Below are 25,034 nucleotides of genomic sequence, written 5' to 3' on the forward strand. Positions count from 1 at the left end.
ATTAGTTCCCTTTAATTTTCTTCTCGATATAAATATATATATATATATATATATATATATATATAATTGCTTCTTCAAATTGTGATCGGATATATTTCAAATGAAAGGATTGAACGATAAATAAACCTTGAAGATCGTTTCTTGATAGAGACCTAATATACCTGATCGATCATCTATCTTCATCAATAATTACCGTATTTAAATCGCGTATCTTAAATTTTACTAGTGTCGCCTCATAATTCGCGGTCAAACAATAGGCGTTGGCGGAATCGCCGGAACAAACGGTTAAGAGAAGGGCTGGCTCAGGCTATCGGCGGTCCAGTAAATCGTTCGACCACTAGTATAGACAGTAATAAACTCGACTCCAACACACACACACCTAACCCCTCTTCCTCACCCCGTATTCCGAATTATTCTCCAATCTCATCCCCAGGGCATTCCTCGACCTCCCACGGTACACCTGTTCCAGGCCCCGCGCGGTCGTCTGGTTCACCCCCCAGATCTCCTACCCCGACCCCACCAGAATTTTCTCCTTCCCCAGCTACTTCATCAACCCTTGTATTCGAACCCTCTCCTTTGCCTTCTCCCGAACCCCCTCGTTCCCCCTCACCTCCTGTCCGGGAGCGTACCCCTCCCATACCTGTCATCACCCTCGACTCAGACCCTCCTTCTCCTTCCACCTCCTCGGAGTTTTCTGAGTTCAGCGAGGCTCTGGAAGATTTCGCGAGAGATCTTCCCGACCTTGAACAAGATTCCCCCGATTTCGACTTCCCTCCCGATTCCCTGTCGGAACATCCCGACACCCCTGAAACTCCCGAACCTTTCCCTCCTCACCCTCTAAGTAATTTCCTATCACAGTTTCCCCTCATCGACTTCCCCATTCCCGAAGGAACTTTCCGTGTGGGCCCCGGTCCTGTTTATCACGAGGAGTTCCTTCACTACCTTACCACTGCCCCTCCCGATGCTATAATTGCTTGGCATCTCCCTGGCTTCCACCTTCCATTAGGAGTTCCTATACAAGCCCTGTGGAAGAAATTCCCTCCGTCCACTATCCAATTTGAAAATCCTTGACCTTTTGTGCTCCCCCCCCCTTTTTTTTTTCTTCTTCCCCACCTATAATATACCTGTTTAGATAGCAAATTTTAAATTAAAAGTAACAAAATTGTAATAATCTCCAGCCAGGGGTAATACTTAAGATTAGATTTACCACTTTTATTCCTGGCTGACGTCCTCCGAACCAATGTAACACCCGCGGAAATTCCCTCACACATACAAACAACACACATATAAAATTTTCAACTATATTTTGTATTTTTAGAAAAGATCTTTATGTAAACATTTCATATTGCTCAAACGACTAATTATTGAATAAATGATAATTTATAATAAAATCTTCATTTAATTTTGCTACCCGTTCTCATTCCTTGAAGTCCGAAATCGCACAGAGTCCCGTCCCGAGTAAAAGAGATTCGATTCTCTTACCGAAAAGGGACCGACGAGCGCAACGGCCTGGGACACTCACAGAGTTAAAGGGACCATTCTGGTCACTGACCTGTGCCAGGCCCCTGACAGTGCGCTCGACCCGATCTATACACACGCCCGAAAAGTGTGTCACCGGGTAAGTAGGTTGCGTCTTTCCAGACGGCCCGACCTTTTAAGGGTCTGGACGTAACATACTGATTAATTTTGGGGGCTCGTCCGGGATTGAAATGTGCGATCTTGGAAACCGGAATGAGTGACGGGACTCGAAGTAAAGTCAATAAAGACGAAATAGAGGATCTTTATAAAACTGCAATAGAGCGATATAGTAAACCAAAAAACACTCGAGCTATTTCTACTCCTTTACACACATCTACCCCTAAAGCGACATCTAAACAAGTCCAATTTATTGAGGAAAATTCTTCCAATTTAAATGAAAATACCTTAATTGCCGATTCGCCTGAGCCGTCTTCCAACGATTCCGAATCTACCGCCGCAAACGCTAGTATAAGTAAAATAGTTGATAGTAATAACTTTGAAAATTATCCTGAAAACCCTAAAATCATGGCGCAACAAAATCCTTTCGCCACACTGAAATATGCGGTTGACGCTGTCCCCTTCTTCGATGGCAGCAACATTCCGCTTAACTATTTTATTGAAGGCTGCGAAGAAGCAAGATCAATGCTTCCTAAGGAAGCCGAACCGCAGTTTACTAAAATTTTAAGAACACGAATAGTAGGTGAAGCACGCAGAACGATTCAAGACCAAGATTTTGATAAAGTATCGCAACTAACTGCTTATTTAAAACGAATTTATGGGCCGGTAAAAACCGTCTATCAACTCCAAGGAGAACTAGGATGTGTTTATCAGAAAAATGACGAGGATGTAGTTACTTACGCTAACCGCGTCAAGATCTTAGGAAAACAGATATTAGAAGCGTATAGAGGACCCGGAAATACATTGCCAGACCAAGCTACTAAGACATCGCTAGAAAAAGATATGAGTAAATGCTTTATAAGGGGGCTTAAGCCCGAAATCGAACAAAGAATAGCGAGGGATTTAGATGTACAAGAAACGGTCGCCGATGCCTTAAGGATAGAAAGAGAACTGCGGGTAATGACAGATTTACGACAGGGACAGAGCAATGACTCAAACAGAACAAAAATATTACCTACTAATCGATTGCGAGAAACGTGCCAAATTTGCCTCAAAGAGGGGCATGTAGCAAACAATTGTCGAAAACTCTCTCAATTTTCACTACAAAATCACCATAAATCTGATCTAGGCATGGAAATATTAATATGTCAGATTTGTAAGAAACGAGGGCATAGTGCTGACAAATGTCGGTTTCGCGATCCTCAAGCTCGACAAACGATAAACGTAATACAGGAAAAAGCTGTCACCTGTCAATTATGTTCAAAACCAGGACATAATGCAAAAACCTGTCGACAAAATACTAATAGTCAACCCAATAAAGTCTCTGTAATTTGCCAGTGGTGTGATAAGCCAGGGCATTCCGCCAATAATTGCTGGAAAAAACAAAATGAAGAGAGAAACCTCGAAAATAAACCGAGAATTACTTGCCAAACTTGCGACAAATTCGGACACACCTCTAAAGAATGTCGTTCTAAAATTAATCAACAAGCGGCGCCTAAGAACGATTTATTCTGTCGATATTGCAAAGACCGAGGTCATCTACTCGATGATTGTCAATTACGTATCGCGAGTAACAACCGTCGCAAGGAAAATAGTCAGGGAAACTACAAGGGCCCCTCGACGTCGGGTGTGCAGCAGGGGGCCGGGCAGACCTCACACCCTTCACAATCTCAAGTGGTCAAATAGGAAGTAATAACATAAATGTACAGCCTGTGACAGTAAATCTCAACAAGCAAAGCCTAGTGCCTACTGTCCGGGTTAACGTTAAAGATATGCCGACTTCCATAACTCTTATGTTAGATACAGGATCTGGACCTAATGTTATCAAAGAAAATTTCGCGCCTGAGGGACTTAATATTAATTACAAAAATATATTAAAATTAAATGGTATAAATGATTACCCTGTTTACACCCTCGGTGAAATCGTATTAACTCTTTTTGAAATACCAGTCATCTTTCATATTGTATCTAACGATTTCCCAATTCCGCAATCTGGAATATTAGGCAACGAATTTTTTAAACAAACTTTTTCGAAAATAGATTATGCGGAAGAATGCCTGGTTGCATCCGGAATTAACATACCTTTCTTTACGCCGGAGATGATCGTAGTGACTCCACGATCTGAGTCATTATTTTATGTGAGGATAAAAAATCCAGAAATAAAAGTAGGATATATACCCAGATTAAAATTAACTCACGGAATTTATCTAGGGGACACCATTGTCGAAAATACATCCGGAAAAGCGTATTTAAACATCATAAGTACCCTAGACGAAGAAACGGAAGTACAAGTTCCGAACTTGCGCTTAAAACCGTTGAATGAAGTGCTTGACGACCATGAATCTACACTGGAAAATAGAAACGACTTAGAAAAATCAGTCCGTATGGAGGAAGAAATTAAACATAAGGAATTTAACAAAAAGATTGAAGAGCTCAATTACAAGGGTGAGATGGAAATCGAAGATAAAAATAAAAATATAAATGAAGTTAGCATCAAGGAATCTCAAAACAAAACTAATAAAGAAATAATAAATCAAGAAGAAAATGAAATCAAGAATAAGAATAAAAATAAAATAAAAATAAAAAGGAAGAAAGAAGAGGAAACTGCAAGTTGCAAAAATGGAGCAGACTTTAAACATGAAAACCATCAATATAATCCTACTATTGATGGAATATTGAATGAAAATAAAGAAGAGATATTAAACAAAAGGGAAAACAAGAAAGAAACTAAAAATAAAAATAACCATGAAGAAAAAATCAGGAAAATAAATTTAAAAATCCTAGAAGAGGCAAATTACCAGACCTCTCCAGAGGAAATTAACTCTAGGATTTCGGAGGGAAATTTCCAAACCTCGACAGAAAATCCTAGCTCCGTCAATTGTGAGGAGGGAAGTTACCAAACCTCATTACACAATTCGACACCTTCTTGTTTTAAAAAGGGGAGCGATTCCTTATCCCCCTTTGATATCGAATTTCCGGAATTCGAATTATTTTCAAAAAATAATGATAATGAATTTGAAATTTCTCTAAAAAATCTCCTCAATAAAGTTCAAACGATGACTCGGAAAAATAAAAAATTAAAAATTAAAGGTCTCAAAGAATACAGACCGTCTTCGAGAATTTCCACGTCTTTGTTAAACAAATCTCAAGAGATCATAGATAAATTTATGCGAAAACGTAAATCAAAACATGACGAAAATCAACAAATTAATACTGCAAATTCCAAGTGTTTGGTGGTCACTGAAATAAAAATGAAGGATCGACTCGTTAAAATAATAGAATCTCTACGATTAGAACACCTAAATGGAACAGAGAGAGACAACGTAATAAAATTAATAACGAATAGTCAAGATCGATTTCACATTCCCGGAGAAAAATTGACTGCGACGAACGTATTACTACATCAAATTCCGACCACAGACGACCATCCAATAAATACCCGACAGTATCGTTTCCCACAAATACACAAAGAAGAAATAAATAGACAAGTAGAAGAATTACTAGAAGGAGGCATTGTGAAACACTCACAATCACCTTACAATACGCCTATATGGATTGTGCCAAAAAAGGAAGATTCAAAGGGTAATAAAAGGTGGAGAATGGTCTTAGACTTTCGCGCTTTAAATGAAAAAACTATAGGAGATGCATATCCTCTTCCGAATATCGTCGATATATTGGATCAATTAGGAGGAGCTCGTTATTTTTCAGTATGCGACTTAGCATCCGGTTTTCACCAAATAAAAATGGATTCTGTAGATAGTCATAAAACCGCATTTACAACGCCTTTTGGACATTATGAATTCGAGCGAATGCCTTTCGGTCTTAAAAACGCTCCAGCGACCTTTCAACGCCTAATGGATTTAGTGTTGACCGGATTACAAGGTGAAGAATTATTTGTTTATATGGATGATATCGTCATTTACGCATCTTCATTGGAAGAACATGAAAGGAAATACAATGCATTAATTGAACGTCTTCGTGAGGCTAACCTGAAATTACAACCTGATAAATGTGAGTTTCTGAAATCTGAAGTAACATATCTGGGACATGTAATCGGCAGAGATGGAGTAAAACCAGATCCAAAAAAATTAGAAGCAGTACAACACTTTCCAAGACCGAAAACACCAAGAAATATTAAACAATTTTTGGGACTTGCCGGATATTATAGAAGATTTATACCGAACTTTTCTAAATTAGCGAAACCATTAACATTATTATTAAAGAATGATGTACGATTTGAGTGGACGGCCACTCAAGAGGAGTCATTTGAAACTTTAAAACAAAAATTGTGCGAAGAACCAGTATTACAATACCCGGATTTCTCTAAACCATTTATTTTAACCACTGACGCTTCTGGCATAGCTGTAGGAGGAATCCTATCACAAGGACAAGTAAATAAAGACAGGCCAATAGCCTATGCCTCACGAACTCTGACGGACAATGAATTAAAGTACGATATCTACGAAAAAGAAGCACTTGCAATAGTATATTGCGTTAAGCATTTCCGACCATACTTGTACGGAAGAAAATTCACCTTAGTTACAGATCATAAACCACTAATGTGGTTTAAAAACGCTCAAGATGCAAATATGCGGATATTAAGATGGAGATTGAAATTGGCCGAATATGATTATGAAGTAGTATACAAGGCAGGAAAAACTAATGTAAATGCAGATGCACTATCCAGGAATCCAGCAAGTATTGAAGAATTTGATTGCAAAATTATAAGAAATAAAGAACTCTTAAACCCTGACAACCCCGAAGATGCTCTAGTAATATCTGAAATGTTAGAAGAACTTGAAGAAGACGAAGAAGAAGAAGAAAGCGACTATTTTCATTTACATCTCTCCGATAGCGAGGATAATGAAGAAATAATAACGGAAGACAATCCTGACTTACTTCCATTTACTTTAGAAGAATTAAATGAACCAGTCGAGGCCCAGCTAACAGAGAAAGCATTGATACATGACCCTCCTAAACAGAACAGAATATTAACAAGAAGTCAGACAGCTAAATTCAAGATTGATACCGAAAAAATTAATGAACGAAATGATCCACCTGATAAAAATTATAAAACAATAAATGAATTAAGCACAACAGAAGTAAGGAAGGAAGAAGAAGATACGGAAGAAGAAGATACGGAAGAAGATGACATTAATAAGAATCTAAAATCCAGGAAAATAAAACCCTTTATAATCGGAAATAAATTCTTAAAGAGTAATATTGTCGACTCACGTGAATTACTATTTTTACGAAAAGACAACATTGCATATTTTGTTGATACTGAGGGAAATCCTCTGGATTCTGGATCTAAAAAATTATTTGAGCGAAATGAATTACCACATCTAAATTCTCTTGCCTTGGGTAAAGCTAACGCCATAAAATATAATAACTATTACCACGTGGCACTGCCTGTCAGCGAAGGACAACGAGAAGGTCCTACAGTAACTCTCAACCAAATCGTTACAGTATTAAACGATTTACGAAATCTACTTGAAACATTGAAATTAGAAACACTCAGCATAGCAAAGACTGATTATGTTAACAATGTCCCGTGGGATAATATTAAGATACAGCTTCGATTAATACTTCTCGACACACCTATTAAAATAATAATATGTAATGGATTAATTAAATATCCTCCTAAAGATTTACGCCCTGTTATAATCGGCGAAACGCACTGTCCACCAGCAGGAGGACATCGTGGCGTTACTAAAACATACCATAGAATAAAACATAATTATTATTGGGAAAATTTAAAATCAGACGTCCAAAAATATATACAACAATGTTTACAATGTCAGTTAAAGAAATTAGTCCGAGTAAAAACTAAACAGCCCATGATAATCACTGACACTCCAGGATCTGCCTTCGATAAAGTAGCAATGGATATCGTTGGTCCTTTACCAAAGACTGAGAGAGGCAACGAATATATATTAACATTGCAAGATCAATTAACAAAATTTTGCATGGGAATACTATTGCCAAACCAGACATCTGAAACAATTGCAGAAGCATTTGTAGACCGTTTTGTTTGCGTACTTGGATCCCCCAAGGCTATATTAACAGATCAAGGCAGAAACTTTATTAGCGACTTAATGAAGAAAATAGCTAAATTATTTAAAATTCGTAAATTCCGTACTACCGCCTTTCATCCGCAATCAAACGGATCTTTGGAAAGGTCACATCACGCACTAGGAGAATATCTTAAACAATATGCTAATGAACAAAAGCAATGGGACCGATGGATAGGACTTGCAATGTTTAATTATAACACAAACGTCCACGAAGCTACGAAACACACTCCATACGAGTTAGTATTTGGAAAAATAGCAAGAGTTCCTTCAAGTGAACTTCCAGCACCCGAAGATAGATTAGCGAATTACGATGAATACCTGATAAACCTTGTAACACAGCTACACAACATTCAAGGGAATGCAAGAGAAAATGTAATCAGCGCCAAGCATAGATCAAAGAAATATTATGACAGAAAAATCAATCCTCAAACCTTTAAACCTGGAGATCAGGTATTTTTACTAAAGGGCCTGAAACCGAGAAAATTCGGCGATCATTACACAGGTCCTCATGAAGTTTTAGAAATTTTAAATAAAAATAATGTAAGGATAAAAATAAAAAAGAACAGCCGAATAGTACATCCAAATCGGTTGCGAATTTCTTATATTAAACCTATTAATAAATCATCAAACCATCAAGAGGATAAACAATAGTGATAATAATAATATTAATAATAGTAGTAATAATAAAATCTCATATACGTATACATGTAATATCCTTTTGTTAGGTAGTAACTAAATAATAAATATAATAATTAATCGACGTAAATGAATGATAAATAGATAGGTTAATTATGTCATATATATATATATATAAGAAAAATTTGCAGATGGATCCCAGGGGAATAGCTACGTTAACATTCTTACTCGTGAACTTACAATTCACCCATGGAATAATAGGCTACGATTGTGGTTCAGCGTCTGCTAATCTCACCACCTTATCATTACTAAACATCGAAGAATGTGATATTCCCCAGCAAAGCGTCAATTCAAGCCGAATTTATATTCAACTACTTCAAATTAACGAATTTGACTCTGTGAAAGTAATACAATGTAAAATTGAAATCGACCGATTAATTAAGAAATGCGGGATGTTTTCTCACACCATGGATGTCTTTAACGGCAAATATTCGTTCATACAAGAAACCACTCGCGAAGCATGCCGCCGTATGCACACTTATGGAACTTATGAATTGGCAGGAACATATATAACTGGGTTAAAATCAAATCAAACCCTGACACGTCCTATAATATTAGCTGGTCACGTCGACTCGGAAGGATCGTGCTCCGGAAGCGCTTATTCCGACCCATATGGAACATGGGCGGACGTCATTGTACTGGGCAGTATTAAAATTACTCTCCAAGATTACATAGCCGACGTAAAAATAAATACTAATAAAGTACACCTCAGATCTGGAGTAGCGTGTGAACTCAGCGCTACAAGTTGTTTAGATATAGAAGGAGGAGATACCTTCTGGGATCCCGTACCTGCTGATACTTGCAAATTTTCTAGCTATGGCGTATTATATGAAGGATATGCTGACAAGATAATTGACAGCATGAATCAGCAATCACAAGTAGCTTATTCGTTAACAGCACAAAACACTATATTCGCATTAACCAGCCGTGGGAAATATATTACTTGTGGATATACTCTAATTCGTACTGAACATCCAAAATTAATAATTTTCGAAGCATCACCTGGCATTGAAATCTTTAAGAAGCAATCAAAAGTATCAAATCTTGACATTTTTACATACATGAATTCCAAATTCGTGTATGTAGAAAGACATATACGTACACAAATAAGTGAATTATATAGAAATATACTTTTACAACAATGTAATCTGGAGCAACAATTATTGCAAAACGCCTTAGCCATAGCAACTCAATCGCCTGATATATTTGCATATTATTTAATGAAAGGACCAGGATATATGGCACTGTTAGCCGGTGAAGTAATCCACATAGTAAAATGCGTACCTGTCGAGGTGAGACTTGCTCAAACAGAATATTGTTACAATCAACTTCCTGTATTAAGGGGAAATCGAACATTCTTTTTGACACCGCAGACACATGTAATACTGCGTCAGGGGATACAAACGGCATGCAACGCATTTGCACCTGCAATGTACCTGCTGGGAGATTCATGGTATAAACTTATGCCTAAACCAGTAGATACAGTACCCCCTGCCATTATGAAACCTCTAACCAAGCCTACTTGGAAGTACGTTAGCCCTGGTTCGCTAGCCACTAGTGGCATATATAGCGAAAACGATCTGGAAGATCTAAAAGACCATATTATGTTCCCTGCCGAGAGGCCCGCGGTACTTAACACCATCGCCAGGGGAATAATGGGAAGACCTACATCCTTACAGGGAGGTTCAATTACCAATCTTTTAGACAAAGACGCAATAGAAAAAATCGCCGTCTCTACCTGGGAAAAATTTTGGAATAGATTTTTAATTTTCGGAAACATCAGCGCTGGAATAATGGGAATATATCTATCCGTTAGAATTTTTAAATTGATATTAGATACTCTAGTTCATGGCTACGCTTTGCATACAGTATATGGTTGGTCCATATACTTGCTTGGAGCCATCTGGGATTCTCTCACTCAGCTCTTATTACACTTAAAACTAAAGCAACCACCGTCAACAAACAAACCATCCGCTCCACTCGAGAATCCACAAAAGAATAAACACCCCGCTGACACTGAAGGATCCTCAGACCGTATCTATCCATCTCTTTCTGATAAAGAGAACACTACCTATACTCTACAACTCAGGGAATGAAGGTTTAAGCATTCCGCTACAAACCTCTATCCCCTCTCTACAGCCTTCTGTCAACGTTATCTCAACTCCGTAAAACTCAAATAGATAATCGACGAAAAAGTCGCAAATGATAAGACAAATTAACCTCTTTTATAGAAAAATGGAACCAGCAGCCATTGACACGGGAAGCCTTACACGATCTCGGCTGGAGGTTTTTATTCTCCGGGTCGTGTCTCCCTTATTATTTTGGGTCCGGTTGAAAAACGGTGACCAGGACCTTCAGGAGTTGGAAGAGGAACTTGCCCTCCGTATGTCAAGACGGAGCAAGTTCCTGATATGCTTCCCAGAAGACATAAAATTGGAAATGGACGTCGTAGTCAAAGAAGGTAACGGCTGGCGGCGAGGATGGATAGAGAAAATCAGCCAGGCGTCGGGGATGGTCAGAGTACGTCTAGGCGACCACGGTTGGTCAACCTGGCGACCAATGCACGAAACCTATCACCTGGAAGATAGATTTCGAGACCTGCCTTGGCAAGCCTTTGCGTGTGGGCTCGCCTACACAGGATCACCCGATAATTCGACAATATGGCCAGAGAAAACCCGAGAACTTTGCCGGCTCCTAGCCGAAGGTCATACCGGCTGGATCAACATTATACTTCCTTTAGGAAGGGGAGCGGCCCTCGTCAAGCTGACGATACAGGGCGAACATAATGGAGGAAACTACAACTTTAGAGATATGTTAATTAAGCTAGGACACGTAGAATTAAGTACTAAAATAACAAGAGATGTATTCCCCGCAATATAAAAAAAAATAAATAAATAAAAATAAGAAATAAAAATATAAAAAAAATATAGATATATAATAAAAAAAAAGGGGGTTTTAGAGAACCCAACTACATTTATATCATTAGTATATCTCCACTATATATATATATATATATATATATATATATATATATTACATTTTACATACTAATATACTTATTCTAGATATTTTATATACTCATGTTATTATTACGTATATTAAAACTACTCAGTTACATATATATATATATGTATATATATATTCATTAGTATATACATACATATACTTCTAATACCATAGCACACACCTTTTACATTAATTTATAAGGTAATATATATATACTAACACCGTAGGATATTAGCATCATAACAATCCATTCAGCGTTAAAATACGCATACATTGAACGAATTAATCTATGTAAGAAAAAATTATACAATACACTCACATTAAGTACTAAATCAGCAAATTTACTCTTCTCCTTTTCTTCCTTCCCCCCCTTCCCTCATTGTACCTATACACTATTTCTTTATAATTTGTACTTTGTACTGCCCTAAAATTATATACACACATATATATATATATATATTATATTCCCTGATAAAATGTCAATAGTAGTAATGACAATAATAGTAATAATAATGATAACAATTAAAATAATCGCACGGTTTCCATCTTTTGATAAAAACACTGGAGGAAATATCTTTTCGATAATACCATCGACATTATCGCTCTTTATAGAAAATGGAAATCGAATCCATCGACACCACACATTTGCGCTCAGGGCATCAAGAAGTAAGAGTTGTATGCGTGGAATCACCGTTACTCTTTTGGGTACAACTCCGAAATGATGAAAAAGCCTACGAAAAACTGCAAAATAAATTACAAATAAAAATGGCCGCTAATAAGAAACTCATGACAAATATACATGAAGATCAAGCCGTCAGCGTAATGCACAACAAGCTCTGGCATAGAGGTATAATAACCAGAGTCAGCAGACTAATAGGAGCAGCCGAAATCTTTCTAAAGGACATTGGCCGGAAAATATGTCTGTCTCATAATGAACTGTACGAACTTGACGATGAGTTCAGAAAATTACCGTGGCGTGCCATCGCTTGTGCTTTAGCTCACACAGGATCAGAACCCCCCACTCCCACCTGGCCAGAGGTTAATAAAAATCTAGCTCGCATAGTCGCTGAGGGTAATAAAGGATGGATAAACATAGTACAACCTCTTTGGAAAGGAGCTGCTTTAGTTAATCTTCGACTACAATCTGTAAATTTCGATGCGTCATACGATTTTAAAGAAGCACTAATTAAATTAGGAATAGCTCGTCACAGCAAAAACATTATGGAGCATGTTTCCCCCGCAGTGTAAAAAAAAAAAAAAATATATATATATATATATATATATATATATATATATATATATATATATATGTATATAAAATAAAATAAAAAGAAAAAGAAAAAATAATAACAACAAAAATAATAAAAAAAAAAAATAATAATAATAATAATAATATATATATAATGAATATATGCAAAATATATATACAATAAGTAAAACACATAGGATAACAACTATATAGCGCAAAAGCTATTTATTCTAATTTCTTTTATATATATATACAACAAGAGTCACCCTTGAACACTTGATAATCGCTTACAGCGTAGAAATGCCGGGACACCATTACTTATCCATTGAAAATCAGGAAGAAGACGATGAACTGATTGACGGCGTAAAACCAAGCGATCACCCTGAAACCTACAGCTACCTATTTGAACTTCGATGTATTGTTTCACTCGAGGGCGAAATTTATCAACGTATTTCAGACTGCTATAAAATCTGCAGTTTATGTTTCTTTAAAGTTCCGGAAGACTATCAGCAAGAATGCGCTGTAGTGGCACCACATAATTTAGTACATAGAGCATCAGTAGAAAATCAAACCAGATGCACACAATGCTATAAGATAATAATAAAAATTAGACCAGCTGAAGAGTGCAAAGGATGCATCGAAAAATACTTGAACACCGATAAAGCATATCTTAGCGAAGGATGGGGAGCGCCTGTCTTCGCCCGATGGGAAGAAACATAACAGTGAAAAGAGAAACCTTTTCCCCCTTTATCCCCCTCGCACTCTCACCATCAAATCCTGACTTTGTAACCATAACCACATGCCCTTGCTTGTCTCTATATTATTCACTACTGTTCCTCAACAAAAAAAAAAAAAAAAAAAAATAATAATAATGATGATAATAATAAGAGAAGAAAAATAATACTAGAAATATATATAATAAAAAACCAAGAATATAAGATATATATATATATATAAGTTCGCATTCCAAGTATTTACAGTTAATTCTTGAATAATTAACCATCAACCACAGCACAAAATGGCAGAAAGACAATGGCTTTCCTGGAACCCCGACACGCATGGAGAAGAAATTCATAGATCTACCAGAGGAACAAGACCACAAGACCATTCCGGAACACCAGATTACTTATTAGAACTCAGGTGTGTCAGGCAATCAAGAAACTATATTTTCCAACACCTCACAAATCATCAAAAAATTTGCACCCACTGCTACCTTACAGTGCCAAAAAGCCACCGACGTAAATACTTAATGGTGTTGCCACACATGCTAATTCATACAGACCTTACTGAACCTCTAAGAAATTGCACGCAATGCAATCAAACCATGATGAGAATCAGACCTGCAAACGAATGTGTAAACTGTATTGAAACATTTTGGAAGACTGACGAGACTGACCTGAATCGAGGGTGGGGAATACCAGTCTTTCCCTTAAAGAGAGAAGAGTAAGATCAAAAGACAAAGAAGGAGCCTTGTCTTTCTCTCTCATACGCACATCTGGTATCGACTCTGACAAAGACAAAATGTCCACATCTCTCTCTTGTCCTTACTATCCTTTCTCCGCTCCAGTCTTCTCTTTCACGCAACTATATAACTGCGTTAAAATATCAATTATCAATAATTTTTATTAAACTATCATTATATTCTTCTTATGTTAAGTTGCCTTTATATAATCTTTAATCATATTATATATATATATATATATATATATATAAAAAAAAAGAAACATATATAAAAAGAAATCATGTACAAGAAGGACGAAAGAATAAAAGGAAGGGGTTATGGAGGTCGCCTTTTCTTTCCTCCTTCTTTAAAATTTATAACACACTTATACTATACTCTTACATATTACTTTAAATATATAATAATAATGCGTATAAATTTCCTTTTTCCGTTTCTCAAAAAGAAAAGAATCTAATAATCTTATTATTTGCAAATGTCGTGTACCCCCAACATTTGTCTAAGGCGGGGGGTGTTACGTCCAGTGGACTCCACGATTCTTTTCTTTCCTCGAAACGATTTCGTGGAAGAAGGAAATCAAGGATCGACTTGCATTCGGAATGCAAAGCGATTCTTCTTAGAAATAAAGATAGCACTTAGAAGAACGCAACCTCACCCGCGGGTATCGTCATTAAACTTTAACAAATCTAATACTGAGAATGGCCAGTCGAGATAGCGTCAACGAAACTCTAAATAAATTTACGAGTTATATGATGAAAAGTTGTTATGAGAAATTCTAACTGTCCCGTATCTATGGGTACGGCTTTATGTTCCAAGCATCTCTATCCAAAGAATTTTCAAAATAAAGATCTGGTCCTCGGAAGAGTGACAAATAATAAACGTAAGACAAAACCTTTCGAAATTGATAGTGCACGTGCGCTCGTTCGACAGGCCACCCTCAAGCGTTCTCCGAATCGCCAAATCATCAAGCGATAAGATAATCAGCTCACTCCCATTCTCTACTGGATGGAGCTAAGTCTCGAGCCAAAGGGCTTAACCAATTAAAAACTCAAGAGACCCCTCTCCTTTTAAAAAATCAAGCTCCTTGACCTTAGGAAGGGAGTAATAGAAATCATTTCATTCGCCTAAAAAGATTCCCCACCATCCAGAAGGGAGGAGGAGTAAAATCCTTAAAACTTGCGAGCCGAAGACGCGGACACACTTCAGTTCACAGTTCATAGAACACAGTTCATTTTAAAGAAATTACGACACCTCTTTCGTGCAGCACAGAGTATCTGTTTAAATTCAATCATTGTCAATAAGTAAGTGAAGTGAGTGAGGTGAACTTTGGATCAACTGAGCATTCTACTCATCTTCAACCAACAGCCACCCACCTGCGCTTTCAGCTCCGGTCGGATTAAATTTCTTTTTCAACACCTTGCAACGTTCACAATAAGTAGTAAGTTTAAATTTCTCTCTCAGTTCCTATTTCTCTTTCCCATTCGACTGGCGATATCAAAAACGATCTTTAAGTAATTAAAGAATTTGAACTATAGATCCTTAAAATAATAAAAATTTAATCAATAATACTCTCGATCAGTTAGAATTTCATAATAACCATCAATAGTAATTTATCCTTAACAATTCAATTCCCTTTCCATATAACTCTTATCTATTCGTTGCGGATTTCAGAATTGGAATTCACGAATATTCCTCCTATCTATTCGTTGCGGATTTCAGAATTGGAATTCACGAATATTCCTCCTATCTATTTGTTGCGGATTTCAGAATTGGAATTCACGAATATTCCTCCTATCTATTCGTTGCGGATTTCAGAATTGGAATTCACGAATATTCCTCCTATCTATTCGTTGCGGATTTCAGAATTGGAATTCACGAATACTCCTCCTATCTATTCGTTGCGGATTTCAGAATTGGAATTCACGAATATTCCTCCTATCTATTCGTTGCGGATTTCAGGATTGGAATTCACGAATATTCCTCCTATCTATTCGTTGCGGATTTCAGAATTGGAATTCACGAATATTCCTCCTATCTATTCGTTGCGGATTTCAGAATTGGAATTCACGAATACTTCCCCACTCTCCAAAGATTCTTTACAGCAATCTATCCCATTAGTTCCCTTTAATTTTCTTCTCGATATAAATATATATATATATATATATATATATATATATATATAATTGCTTCTTCAAATTGTGATCGGATATATTTCAAATGAAAGGATTGAACGATAAATAAACCTTGAAGATCGTTTCTTGATAGAGACCTAATATATCTGATCGATCATCTATCTTCATCAATAATTACCGTATTTAAATCGCGTATCTTAAATTTTACTAGTGTCGCCTCATAATTCGCGGTCAAACAATAGGCGTTGGCGGAATCGCCGGAACAAACGGTTAAGAGAAGGGCTGGCTCAGGCTATCGGCGGTCCAGTAAATCGTTCGACCACTAGTATAGACAGTAATAAACTCGACTCCAACACACACACACCTAACCCCTCTTCCTCACCCCGTATTCCGAATTATTCTCCAATCTCATCCCCAGGGCATTCCTCGACCTCCCACGGTACACCTGTTCCAGGCCCCGCGCGGTCGTCTGGTTCACCCCCCAGATCTCCTACCCCGACCCCACCAGAATTTTCTCCTTCCCCAGCTACTTCATCAACCCTTGTATTCGAACCCTCTCCTTTGCCTTCTCCCGAACCCCCTCGTTCCCCCTCACCTCCTGTCCGGGAGCGTACCCCTCCCATACCTGTCATCACCCTCGACTCAGACCCTCCTTCTCCTTCCACCTCCTCGGAGTTTTCTGAGTTCAGCGAGGCTCTGGAAGATTTCGCGAGAGATCTTCCCGACCTTGAACAAGATTCCCCCGATTTCGACTTCCCTCCCGATTCCCTGTCGGAACATCCCGACACCCCTGAAACTCCCGAACCTTTCCCTCCTCACCCTCTAAGTAATTTCCTATCACAGTTTCCCCTCATCGACTTCCCCATTCCCGAAGGAACTTTCCGTGTGGGCCCCGGTCCTGTTTATCACGAGGAGTTCCTTCACTACCTTACCACTGCCCCTCCCGATGCTATAATTGCTTGGCATCTCCCTGGCTTCCACCTTCCATTAGGAGTTCCTATACAAGCCCTGTGGAAGAAATTCCCTCCGTCCACTATCCAATTTGAAAATCCTTGACCTTTTGTGCTCCCCCCCCCTTTTTTTTTCTTCTTCCCCACCTATAATATACCTGTTTAGATAGCAAATTTTAAATTAAAAGTAACAAAATTGTAATAATCTCCAGCCAGGGGTAATACTTAAGATTAGATTTACCACTTTTATTCCTGGCTGACGTCCTCCGAACCAATGTAACACCCGCGGAAATTCCCTCACACATACAAACAACACACATATAAAATTTTCAACTATATTTTGTATTTTTAGAAAAGATCTTTATGTAAACATTTCATATTGCTCAAACGACTAATTATTGAATAAATGATAATTTATAATAAAATCTTCATTTAATTTTGCTACCCGTTCTCATTCCTTGAAGTCCGAAATCGCACAGAGTCCCGTCCCGAGTAAAAGAGATTCGATTCTCTTACCGAAAAGGGACCGACGAGCGCAACGGCCTGGGACACTCACAGAGTTAAAGGGACCATTCTGGTCACTGACCTGTGCCAGGCCCCTGACAGTGCGCTCGACCCGATCTATACACACGCCCGAAAAGTGTGTCACCGGGTAAGTAGGTTGCGTCTTTCCAGACGGCCCGACCTTTTAAGGGTCTGGACGTAACAATACAAATATATTAGAAAAAGTTTTTAATAGTGATCAGATTGAATTTTTGGAAAGAGACGGGAAAAAGATAAAAAAGTGGTCTTCTGCGACAATAAAAAAAGCATTAAAATTAAGATTTACATGTGGAAATAACGGTTACGAGGAATTGATAAAACAAAATATACCATTACCATGTCTTAGAACTTTACGAAAAAGATTAGAACATCTACAATTTAATGATGGAATTGATGATCAAATTTTTGAGTATTTAAAACTTAAAGTAGATGGTTTTAAAGATAATAATGACAAAGAATGTATGCTTACTCTTGATGAAATGGCTATTTTACCAGGAACTTCATATGATGTTTCTACTCATACTATGATTGGAAATACAACTTTACTAAATAAAACAGGTAATGTGCATGCTACCCATGCTTTAGTGTTTATGATTGCTGGTATAAGTAGCCGATGGAAACAAACTGTCGGATATTACTTTACCTCCAATAGCTATGATGGCTCATTATTAAAACCTATAATATTGCAGATAATTAAAAAGGCTCATACAATTGGTTTGTTTATAAATAGTGTTACTTCTGACATGGGACCTGTAAATATGGCAATGTGGAAAGCATTTGATATATATGCCGGCCGATATTCCACATGTAAATGTTATTGTATACATCCAGAAAATCCACAACAAAAGTTATATTTTTTTGCGAACGTTCCACATATTTTAAAAAATTTAAAATGTTGCTTAGCTAATAATAAAATTATTGAACTTCCTATTGAATTTCAAGAATATAAACTTACATCTCGTCTTGTAAAGTGGGAACATTTTGATCATCTTGTTGCTTTACAAGAAAATTTAGATTTTTTACTAACTCCAAAAATTAATAAAGATGATGTACAACCTAGCGGACATTTCAATAAAATGAAAGTATGTAAAGCAAAAAATCTTTTTAGTAGAGATGTAAGTTCATCGCTTTATTTTTTAGCGAACGAAGAATCAAATTTAGATTTAAATACAACAGCATGGTTTGTTGAAGTTATTTCTAAATGGTTTGACCTTATGACTTCACGTAGTCTAACATTAGCTTTAAGCAAATATAATAAAAATAAATATGAGGAATCTCGATTATTTTTATTAGAAGTTATTAAGCTCTTTCAAAATTTAAAAATTGGTGAAAAGGGCCATTACAAACCTGTGCAAACTGGAGTAATTATATCAACTACTTCAATGTTACATTTAACAGAATATTTACTTAATGATAAAGCATTTAAATTTGTTTTAACAGGTAGATTTTCGCAGGATTGCTTGGAAAATTTTTTTTCAGTTATACGTTCAAAAAATGTTACTCCTACTGCGCTTCAATTTAAAAATAACTTAAAACTTATTTCAACCGCTCAATATATTAAGACAGTAGAGAAAAGTAATTATGATGAAGATGACAGTGATATGATAACAGAATTTTTAAATAATTCTAATTCAACAAAAAAACAAAGTATTAGTGCTCATTGTAATAGGCCACTTTCCCCAATTTCATTAAATAGTAATATTGTATTTCATAATATTGAACTCAATGTACTGTATAATATAGCAGGATATATAATTGCAAATATTAAGAAAAATATGACTTCTTGTAATAACTGCATATTGTCTGTTGGTTCACAAAACCCTCAAAATTTTAAATATAATAATTTTGTTTTACTTAAATGCTATAAAAAAGAAACGCTTTTTTTTGTTAAACCATATATATTTGATTTTTTTTTAAACATGGAAACTATTTTTAGAAGTTATTTTCCTTGCGTGAAAAATAAAAACAAATTTAAAACAATATTTTCAAAATAAATTTGCAATAATTAATTGCAATATTATAGATTGCCACAATTTAAGAAGCAAAATTATATCTAAATATATCATATTTAGACTAAAAATAGCAAATAAAAAAAGAACAATTAAAAAAAGATCTTATAACAGTAAAACGATGGCAATGCATTGTAATGTTAAATAAATAGAATTTTATTGTATTTAATACGCGAGTTTCATTATTTCAAAATTTCCTAGAAAAGTTACTAGTTTGCTGCATAATGGCGGACGTTTTCCAGACTCTCCCTTGAGGGTCTCTACGTGTACGTAGAGCCTCGACATTTTACTGTTCCAATCTCTGCTTACTGTCCGCCTGCTTTCTATTATATTTCAACTGTGTCGGTGCGGATCGCGACTTGACTAATTGAAAGTATATTCTGAATATTTTCATCAAGCACGTGAGAGTAAACGCAGGTCGCGAGAGAGCAATCGGATCAAAATAAAGCAAAGATAAGCGCGGGACGGAGAGAGAACGAATGATAACAACTCTATACGTGTAATTATTGACGTTGCTCCTCACATAATCCCGAAATTTCGAGATTTTTTAAAGATAAGTATATAACATACATAATATACACTTCTATGCATATATATAAATGTGTGTGTGTGTGTGTGTATAATATATATTGTATGTACATAGTGTAGGATTTGCGGGTCTTGTGGGAGATATCGTTAATTAAACCAACTCGAGGAATTCGGATTAAACCTATTTTATTCGAGTCTGTCTTTTACACTCCTCGGAAGATACTTGAGAGAGCTCACGACCTTCCTCTGTCGCGGATTTCGGTCTTCTGCCGTTTCGAATCGCACGGGCGATCAACCGTCGCGCTCAGCTGTTGCCTACATAAACAAGGGCATCGCGTCTCACTCGCAGTGACAAAGATGCCCTGACCCGTTGAGATAAACACAAATGTCTTATATTAATCCTCCTAATTCTACATTCGGCCATCCTGCGTCGCTATCTGTCCTCAGATAGTGTCATTTTCTTCATCCGTTGTCACTTCGTCATCTTCATCCGCCCAACGCTTAATGTATTCCGCTGCGGTGAATGTTTCATAAGATCCCTCGTGTTTGTCGACTTTTTCGACAAGGTAGCGATCATTTCTCAATATCCTCGTAACTCGATAGGGACCAAGATATTTAGGTGCGAGTTTCAATCCAGGCTTGGCCTGCGTTCTTTTGATAGCCACGAGATCACCGATGTTATAGGCTGTCGCCGGTTTCCTTCGTTTGTCAAATCCTCGACGGTTCTCCTCCTGTACTCGTCTTATGTTTTTTTTGCTTGACTCCTTATCTCATCTCGATTTTCCTCGAAGATAGAAATTATTTCCTTCTCTATCAGCTCACGGATAGAGATATCGTCTTTCATTTTCATGTCCGTTCCAAATAATAGCTTGAAGGGCGTCATCCCAATACTCCGATGTGAAGTGGCATTTAAATACTTTTGCACATTATTCAAATGTTTGTGCCATTCCTCTGGTCGGGGGGGCAGACAACCTTGTCAATACTGGAATCAGCGTCCGGTTGACTCTCTCCACTTGCCCGTTGGCCCTGGGCATACCCGTCGTCGTGAGGACATGCTGCACTCCCTCCGCCTCACAATATTTCCGGAAGTCGCCGGACGTAAACGCTGAACCACGATCCGAAATAATTCGTCTCGGATTCCCGAAAACATGCGCCTGCCTCGCCAAGCACACAACCTCCGCAGTACTAGTAGTCTTAACCGCGTACAACCAGACGAACCTGGCGAAAGCATCGATTATAACCAATATGTGTCTATATTGTTTTCGCGTCGAAGGGAACGGTCCCAGATGATCGAGATAAAAAGTATCCAAGGGAGCCTCACCCTTCTTTATCGGATGCAGCAGTCCCTCCTTCTTGCCATGTTTTCTCTCAGCTAAAATGCACGGCACGCAACTATGGACCACCCTCTCGACCTTCGCTTTCAAACCCTGTATCTAATACTCCTTTGCCACTAATCGCTCGGTCTTAATTGCCGATAAATGTCCTCTATCGTGTATATGCCTAATGATTTGTAAATGCATCGACCGTGGAACCACCATTCGCTCCTCGTCGTCAATTATTTTAAATAAAACTCCTGCTCGCATTACAAAACCAACAGCCTTCTTCGCTTCAACCAGATCAATTATTTCTCGTAAATGTGCTTCCTCGCGTTGCGCCTTCCGAATTCGCGTCGCTATACTCTCTTCACGCTCGCTCGACATACACACAGGCAACGGGTTCCGACTGAGCGCATCAACATGCGTCATTGCTTTTCCCGAACGATGTTCGATAACGTAATTGAACTTCTCTAATTGTAGGGCCCATCTCGCAACTCGCACACACAAATCTTTCTTATTCATAATCAAGCTGAATGCTTTACAATCAGTCACGATTTTAAAAGGGATTCCTATCAAGTAAACTCGAAATTTTTTCAAAGATTTTATGATCGCAAGCACTTCAAGTTCATAACTGCTATACTTTTCTTCTGCCGGAGTTGTTCGGCCGCTCACATAGTAAACAGGACGCAATACATCATTATCGTCACGCTGAAGTAAGATAGCACCATAACCGTGCTTCGACGCATCAGTATGCAACTCGGTAGACGCGCTTAATTTATATAATTTTAAAACAGGCTTATTTATCAAGACAGTCTTCAATCTATCAAATACATTTCTTTCGCTCTCTTCGAAACGAAATACAGTATCCTTTTTTAACAAATTTGTCAGAGGCCGCGCAATCAGTGAGTAATTATCAATAAACTTTCGGAAGTAACCCGATAGCTCTAAAAAACTTTGCACCTATTTAACGTTTTTCGGTTCGGGGAATCGCGTTACCGCGTCTGTCTTCGCCTTCGACGGCCGCACGTCACCTGACTCTATTATGTGTCCCAAGAATTCTACTTTCGTTCTCAAGAACTGGCACTTATCCCAATTGATTGCTAACCCAGCTCACTCGCTCTATCGAGTATCCGCTGCAGCTTTATAAACGCATCTTCGTAATTTTCGGACGGCACAATCAAGTCATCCATGTAGGTCAATACAGTCCCGTCACAAATAAAATCTCTAAACGCCGCATTTACAAATCTCTGAAAAACGGCTGGCGAATTGCATAGACCGAATGGCATTTTCAGGAACTCATATTGCCCGTCGGGTATAATAAAAGCTGTAAATTTACGGCTGTCCTCACCCACGTCGACATGAAAAAATCCGTTCTTGAGGTCTAAAGTCGTAAAGATTCTCGCGCCTTGCAACCGATCTAATTGATCGTCAATTAAGGGTAACGGATAACGATCTTTTATAATTTTTTGGTTCAATCGCCGGTAATCCACACATAGACGATACGCACCGTTCTTTTTCTTTACTAGAACTACCAGACTGGCATACTCCGACAAAGACGGTCGCACAATATCCTCGCGCATCCATTCGTCTACTTGTCGTTTAATTATTTGCTTTTCCTGTTCAGAGCATCGTCGCGCTCTCTGGTATACAGGCTCATCGTCCTTGAAAATCAGTTTCATCCTAATATTTACATCACGCGTTTTATTCGGCACATAACCGCGAACCATATCTTCTAACGCGCTCCAACGATCATCATCGAGATGTGCAACGGCTAATTCGCTTGTTTCGCATACGCAGTCGATCTGAAATATCTCCGGTAGCTCGGGGTCTCTTTTCGGTTTCGAAATTAATATTTCGCCCTTCTTCATTATTACGTCTACCGTTCTTAAAAAGTCGGCGCCAATGATAAAATCGTATCGCATAAGCTCGTCAGAAACTATTCGTATTTTAATATTATAAATATCATCGTCGATCCGAACTTCCGCGTCAAATTCGCCTAACGTCTCATTATTATTTGAACCCACACCACGGAAATAAATTTTATTTTTTCTAAGTGGAGTGTTCAAGCTGCCATGACATTCCGCGCGCATGAGACACATGTCGCTACCCGTGTCGATCATCGCCAATATTCTATGTGTGTTTATAAACACGTCTTTATAACATTTATCATCGCAATACCAGCTTACCACGCAGCTAGTTTTTTCTACGCTCGCTTTCCCGGCGCACTTCGCCGCCACGTGCCCGCGCTCGCCGCAACGAAAACACTTCACCCCATTTTCCCTAGTCGGGCAGTTCGCGCTCAGGCGCTCGCGCTCGCGCGTGATTCTGTCCTCCGCAATTGTAACATCGTCTAGGACGGCTCCGCTCTTCCCCGTCGCTTCCTGACCGCCTCGCTCCTCCGCGGGATTTCTGCACCTCTCCGCCCGCAGTAGCCGCATCCGGTCGGCCCGTCGGGACGGCGCCGCGATCCTGCTGTCCTCTTGATCGCAAGGTCACCTTCTCGAAGGCTCTCAACAAAGATGTTGTCGACGTAAACCCCTGAATTCGAGCTTGGTCCTGCAGGTTCAAATCAGATATACCATCCACGATATAATCAACGAGGTCGTCTTTTCCGATCGGCACTCGGTTTGCCAAAATAATCTTGTCATGCATGTATGCACCGAAAGCCTCGCCTCTCTTCCAAATCCGTTCTTCAAATTCCTTTTTCCGAGCCAGCCTATTCGGGCGATGGTCGAACATGGCTTTCATTTCCACAGGGAGATCGTTCGCCGTCATCTCCAAGTGTTCAGACTTAGAACGAAACCATTCAGCTGCCTTACCCTTCAGTCTTGCGCCTATCAGTATTCTTGCCATTTCATCCCGAAGGCGGTATGTCGACGCAAGGAGTCGCACCTGCTTCTCCTACACCTCCCAGGAATCACTCACTCCATTGAAATGCGCCAACAATTCAGCGATTGCTGTTATACTTGGCCGCACCGTCGTCTCAATCGTCTCCGTGGGGTTCGCCCCTCGCCGCGCCTCCGCCCGATCCATCCTCCGCTCGGCCGCCTCGAATCTCTCTCGCTCTCTCTCCTTCTCACGAAGGAACTCCGCTTCCCGTCGCGCTAACGCTAGCTCTCTCTCCAGCAGTTCCTTCTCTCTCCTGATGATTTTCATCTCTTGCAGCATCCCTGCCTCGCCCACTCTAGGCATCTCAGATGCATTACGGCTCTCCGACCCACTCGCCTCCATCTCTCCATTCTGCGACAGATCGTTTTGCTCACCTGTCCGCAGGCCCGACTCGCGAAGCCATCCGCCCTCAGGATCCGCTTCCATCAGTCAGTTTATGAGATCGTTTTTTGAGCCAGACGTACTCAAGCCAAAATTTTTGAGTCTCTCCTTGAGCTCAACCACCGTAAAATCAGACGGATTCTTCGTGGAATTCATCTCGTCTT

The 25,034-nt window shown here is 38.6% G+C and overlaps 3 protein-coding genes across 3 annotated transcripts; 2 read left to right on the forward strand and 1 right to left on the reverse strand.

Annotated features, from left to right (window-relative positions):
- Positions 1-1,731: 1,731 nt before the first annotated feature.
- LOC145965671 (uncharacterized) lies at positions 1,732-3,509 on the forward strand. Its single transcript, XM_083089321.1, has one exon. It carries the CDS (start codon positions 1,732-1,734, stop codon positions 3,319-3,321), a length of 1,590 nt encoding a protein of 529 aa, XP_082945447.1. The 3' UTR covers positions 3,322-3,509.
- A 4,695-nt stretch (positions 3,510-8,204) lies between these two features.
- On the forward strand, positions 8,205-11,276 carry LOC145965781 (uncharacterized). Its single transcript, XM_083089458.1, has one exon. The coding sequence runs from the start codon at positions 8,504-8,506 to the stop codon at positions 10,502-10,504; it is 2,001 nt and encodes a 666-aa protein (XP_082945584.1). The 5' UTR covers positions 8,205-8,503; the 3' UTR covers positions 10,505-11,276.
- Positions 11,277-20,727: 9,451 nt separating this feature from the next.
- LOC145965672 (uncharacterized) lies at positions 20,728-22,328 on the reverse strand. The gene is made up of 3 exons (XM_083089323.1): positions 22,273-22,328; positions 21,257-21,502; positions 20,728-21,025 (listed from the first exon to the last, which is right to left on the reverse strand). Exons 1-3 carry the CDS (start codon positions 22,326-22,328, stop codon positions 20,728-20,730), a joined length of 600 nt encoding a protein of 199 aa, XP_082945449.1.
- Between the last annotated feature and the right edge of the window lie 2,706 nt (positions 22,329-25,034).

The sequence above is a fragment of the Camponotus vicinus genome, unplaced genomic scaffold (genome assembly GCF_025532165.1).
Source record: "Camponotus vicinus isolate PSW18456_S1 unplaced genomic scaffold, iyCamVici1.0 SCAF_14, whole genome shotgun sequence".
Classification (NCBI taxonomy): domain Eukaryota; kingdom Metazoa; phylum Arthropoda; class Insecta; order Hymenoptera; family Formicidae; genus Camponotus; species Camponotus vicinus.